The following is a 4,836-nucleotide window of genomic DNA, read 5'->3' as shown; positions in this document are numbered from 1 at the left end:
GGAATTGAAAGACAACTGTTTGGTCTATGTATTCACGCGATGACTTTGAGATGCTCTTCAGTGATTGCTGATTACAAGTTTTTGCACCTCTTTTTGCAGTGGCAATGAGGAAATATTTCTGTTTTTTGGTTGCAAATATTACTCTTTTGCACTTCCATTAAACATTTTTTAGTTGACTGACAGAGGTGGAAATGGAAATTATAACATGTTACTGGGAACTCCTGGAATTGAAAGACAACTGTTTGGTCTATGTATTCACGTGATGACTTTGAGATGCTCTTCAGTGATTGCTGATTACAAGTTTTTGCACTTCTTTTTGCAGTGGCAATGCAAAGGAAGAACCTGGTGCTATTGTTTGCCGAGTTGCACCATCATTTCTTCGGTTTGGTTCGTACCAAATACATGCCTCTAGCGGGAAAGAGGACCTTGAAATTGTTCGTGCTTTGGCAGATTATGCCATCAAACATCATTTTCCTCATATCGAGAGCATGAATAAAAGTGAGAGCTTATCTTTTAGTACAGGTGATGAAGATCATTCAGTTGTGGATCTGACCTCAAACAAGTATGCAGGTAAATATAGAGCTTCCATTAGATTATAGTAAGAGTTAGGTATGTAGAGGAATTGTTACAGCGGTATGTGGCTTGCCTAAGAAGACTGCAAAGTAAAGGAAGTACTGTGTGAGCTTCATGAAGAGTTCAACCTATAGTCAGAAATGATTAAATATGAAAATTATTTTACATTGTGGTTTAAGTACTTTGAATCCATGATACTTGAGATTGAATTAATTTACTTTTATTGATTAGGGCACCCTTGTCGTCCCATATTTAATCTGGACCATCTTCCAGAGTCCTCCATTGTATTCTCCTCATTTTGCTTTATCTTGTGAACTTTTTCAGCTTGGACAGTGGAGATTGCTGAACGGACTGCTTCTATGATCGCAAGCTGGCAAGGGGTTGGCTTTACTCATGGAGTAATGAACACTGACAACATGAGTATACTGGGTCTCACCATTGATTATGGTCCCTTTGGATTCCTGGATGCCTTTGATCCTAGTTTCACTCCAAACACCACGGATCTTCCAGGAAGAAGATACTGTTTTGCAAATCAGCCTGATATTGGTTTATGGAATATTGCACAGTTCACAGCTACCCTATCAACTGCCAAGTTGATTAACGAGAAGGAGGCAGATTATGCCATGGAAAGGTACTTGTATTTTGTAATTGCTAGATTTAATGGAAGCATATTTGCCAATGGCAGTTGCTTATAGGGTATTTGCAATGACTTGTTACAGATATGGAAACAAATTCATGGATGAGTATCAAGCTATGATGACTAGAAAGCTTGGTCTTCCAAAGTACAATAAACAGTTGATCAACAAACTCCTTAATAATATGGCTGTGGATAAAGTTGATTACACAAATTTCTTCCGGTTGCTTTCCAATGTTAAAGCAGACCCAAAAATTCCAGAAGATGAGTTGTTAGTTCCCCTGAAGGCTGTTCTTTTAGATATTGGACAGGAGCGTAAAGAAGCATGGATCAGCTGGGTGCAATCCTATGTGCATGAGGTAAAATATACAGGCATTATATCTTCGGTGTGGATTACTATATTTACTATGCTTCCTCTTCTTTTGTTTTCAAAACTTGTTACTGTTTTTGCCCCTGGTTACATATGGTTAATTGTTTCCTTTGCTATCATGGCATGTAGCCATTTTCCTTTTCTTCTCTTTCTCGTGCCTATGCACAAAGCACACTTGATGGCTTTGTGGAAACTTTTAGCTATCCACACTTGTGTTTCGTATTTAATTCTTACAACCAACAATGTTTCAGACAATGGTACTCTTATGAAGTTGGGGCGAAGGGAGCGGGTCTCGAGCTCCCTTTTCACCTAAATAAACTAAAATAAATGAACCGTTTAATTTTAAACTTAGACATTATAATAGTTAGAGGAAATTCGTTTGATCCATGGCAAGCAGTTATTACTCTTTCATGGCACTACTATGAGGAAATTCGTTTGATCCATGGCAAGCAGTTATTACTCTTTCATGGCACTACTATGAGGAAATTCGTTTGATCCATGGCAAGCAGTTATTACTCTTTCATGGCACTACTATGCCGTGCATGTTCCACGTGACTCATTGTTATATCCCTAAATAGTTGTTAGGTGCCTCCCTTGCATTCATAATCAGGTATGGTCAAATGAATGCTTTTGGTGGATGTGTGTGCGCGTGCCTGGTTTTTATTTTTATGATCTATCTGATGGAACAAACAGATCAGATGAGGAGCGATGTTTTTTACGCAGTTTCAGTTTTCAGTTGTATCATACGATCTCCTTTCTACTTCTGCAGCTGGCTGCTAGCGGGATCTCAGATGAGCAGAGGAAGGCCCAAATGGATTCAGTAAACCCCAAGTATGTTCTCCGAAACTACGTGTGCCAGACTGCCATTGATGCAGCTGAACAAGGTGATTACACAGAGGTCAGGAGGCTCCTCAAATTAATGGAGCGGCCGTATGATGAGCAGCCTGGAATGGAAAAATATGCTCGCCTTCCACCAGCCTGGGCTTATCGGCCTGGTGTTTGCATGCTTTCATGCTCTTCATGAGTTGCTTGATCTTATGAAAGTAGTCTTAAGACATGTATGTAATAGTAGCATCAAGCTCTTGTCCTCACAATAAACTGCAGTAACATGGAAACCTTGTTTGTCTATGCTGTTATAACAGGTCAAGTTGGAAAGGTATTATTTATTTATTTATTTTTATTTTTTCTCATCACAATGGTTGTAATCTTGTTCATGGATAATGTGGAGACTGCTTGAGTTTCTTCAATATTATAGACACGTGAGTATATGCATGGTGTTGTTACTGAAATATGCCTTTTTATGGACGTGTAATAAAAACAAACTTACTTTTCTGAAGGTTATTGATCTTCGAGTGGCTTAATTTAGTAACTTGAAATACAGAGCCTAATTCGACTTAAGTGTTTGAAATATAAGTGTTTGATTATTTCAAACGTTTCAAATTTTTTTTTGGAAAAAATTAATTTTTTTATTTTTTTTTAATTTTAAATTAATTTGATAGGTTATTTTAATGTGTTGATATTAAAAATAAAAAAATTAATAGTATGTATTTCGATAAAAAAATTATAATTACACTGTTAAAGAACTTTTAAATTAATTTAAAGAACTTTTAAATTAATTAAAATATATACTTGAGATATAAGAGTTGAGATATAAGAGTTTGTGATGATATATTGCCAAACAAGCTTTAAATTAATTAATTGTTAAATGAACTTTAAATTAATTAAGATATAGATTTGAGATATGAAAGCTTGAAATGTTATATATATATCGAAAATTTCATGTTTATTTAAAAAGTGATTTTTCAAAGAAGAAAAAATATACTATTTATTTTGTAACAAAATATCATTATAAAGGGTAACAAACTTTGAAGTATACCATTATCCTATTGTTTTTCAGTTCATTTAATTCATTCATAATTATTTAAATTTAAATAATTAATATTTATATTCAATTTCATTAATGTAAATCTTTTCTCATTATATTGTAAATTTGAAAGCAATATGATTAAAATATCTTTAAATAATTTCAGTAAACATCCAAACTTTTGATCATAAAAGAAGATAGATTGTGCTTCACTGACAGTCCATTTATAACGACAAATACAGGCAGTCAGAGACCATTTGTTTTCTCAAACGACATGTCAATCCAAAAACCTTACGCCTTACCTTAAAAACTCAAACCGGTGCGTTTTCTCTATTTTGCTCTCTCTCTGTATCTCTCAAAATCTTCTTCCTACGTGAAATTGACTTTTGTGGCTCAGCAGAAGCTGTTTCTCTGTTACAGGTGAGCCTTTATGAATCTCGATTCACGTGCATTGTTCAAAATTAGAGTGTATTTGTTTTTTTTATTCCCTGATTGTTAATTGCTTGCATTGAGTCTCATAATCTTGGTTTTAAAATGGATAGTGAAAACATTTTGCTTGCTGAAACCATTACATTTTTTTATGCACTGACTGTTTGATGAAATGCCTCAATGAAACTTTTCAGATTTTGCTAAATTACTAAAAATAAACCCCACAAAGAAATTTAGTTTTTTTTAAAGCTTTTGGAGTTAAAAAATCAGCCACAACAAGGTCTGATGCGGGTTGAAGTTACATGAAGGACATGCAATGGATAGGTTTTTTTTTTAATTTTAAGTGAGATTTTTTGACTGAAGGTGACATTTTGGATGGGAAATCTAGTAAGCGTTTTTTTATGCACTGACTGTTTGATGAAATGCCTCAATGAAACTTTTCAGATTTTGCTAAATTACTAAAAATAAATCCCACAAAGAAATTTAGTTTTTTTTAAAGCTTTTGGAGTTAAAAAATCAGCCACAACAAGGTCTGATGCGGGTTGAAGTTACATGAAGGAAATGCAATGGATAGGGTTTTTTTTTGTTTTGTTTAATTTTAAGTGAGATTTTTTGACTGAAGGTCACATTTTGGATGGGAAATCTAGTAAGCGATGATAACCCTTTTTTAGTACATTGTGTCTGCTAGAACCCGTGTTTTTGTTCTTAATGTTGGCCATCCTTCATTGAGGAATTGATGCATTTCTTTTCAAATAAGCCTTTTCTTTTTTGGTGGTTTAGTTATAGCATAAAAAGGAGGAGTACTTATATATGAAGATTTGTTGTGTATTTGTACTATTTGTTATTGTGACGTTGATATCCCTTCCTTTTGATCTCCTAGGTTCTGTGAGTTAATTGATGGTCTCATTCACTAGCAAACAAAAATTGGTGCTGCCGTCTTTGAATTTCTTTTTTTTTTTTTTACCT

The 4,836-nt window shown here is 34.3% G+C and overlaps 2 protein-coding genes and 1 long non-coding RNA gene across 3 annotated transcripts in view; 2 read left to right on the top strand and 1 right to left on the bottom strand.

Annotated features, from left to right (window-relative positions):
• Positions 1 to 287: 287 nt before the first annotated feature.
• LOC105120014 (selenoprotein O-like) lies at positions 288 to 2,877 on the top strand (the record flags this gene model as incomplete). Its single annotated transcript, XM_011018205.1, has 4 exons — positions 288 to 570; positions 898 to 1,204; positions 1,293 to 1,566; positions 2,347 to 2,877. Coding segments are annotated over 4 exons (1,119 nt in total), but the record flags the coding sequence as incomplete, so codon positions are not given.
• On the bottom strand, positions 1,623 to 2,308 carry LOC105120013 (uncharacterized). The gene is made up of 2 exons (XR_841242.1): positions 2,110 to 2,308; positions 1,623 to 1,980 (listed from the first exon to the last, which is right to left on the bottom strand). It is a non-coding gene; the product is annotated as an uncharacterized LOC105120013 (long non-coding RNA).
• An 821-nt stretch (positions 2,878 to 3,698) lies between the features above and the next one.
• LOC105120012 (octanoyltransferase-like) overlaps positions 3,699 to 4,836 on the top strand; it is a 2,679-nt gene continuing 1,541 nt past the window's right edge. The window contains exon 1 of the mRNA XM_011018204.1: positions 3,699 to 3,861. The gene's annotated coding sequence lies outside the window, so the exon portion shown is untranslated. The remainder of the gene's footprint in view (positions 3,862 to 4,836) is intronic.

Source organism: Populus euphratica, unplaced genomic scaffold (assembly GCF_000495115.2).
Source record: "Populus euphratica unplaced genomic scaffold, PopEup_1.0 scaffold3664.1, whole genome shotgun sequence".
NCBI lineage: Eukaryota > Viridiplantae > Streptophyta > Magnoliopsida > Malpighiales > Salicaceae > Populus > Populus euphratica.
Note: the sequence above shows the minus strand (reverse complement) of the source record. Positions and strands in the feature narration are given on the sequence as shown.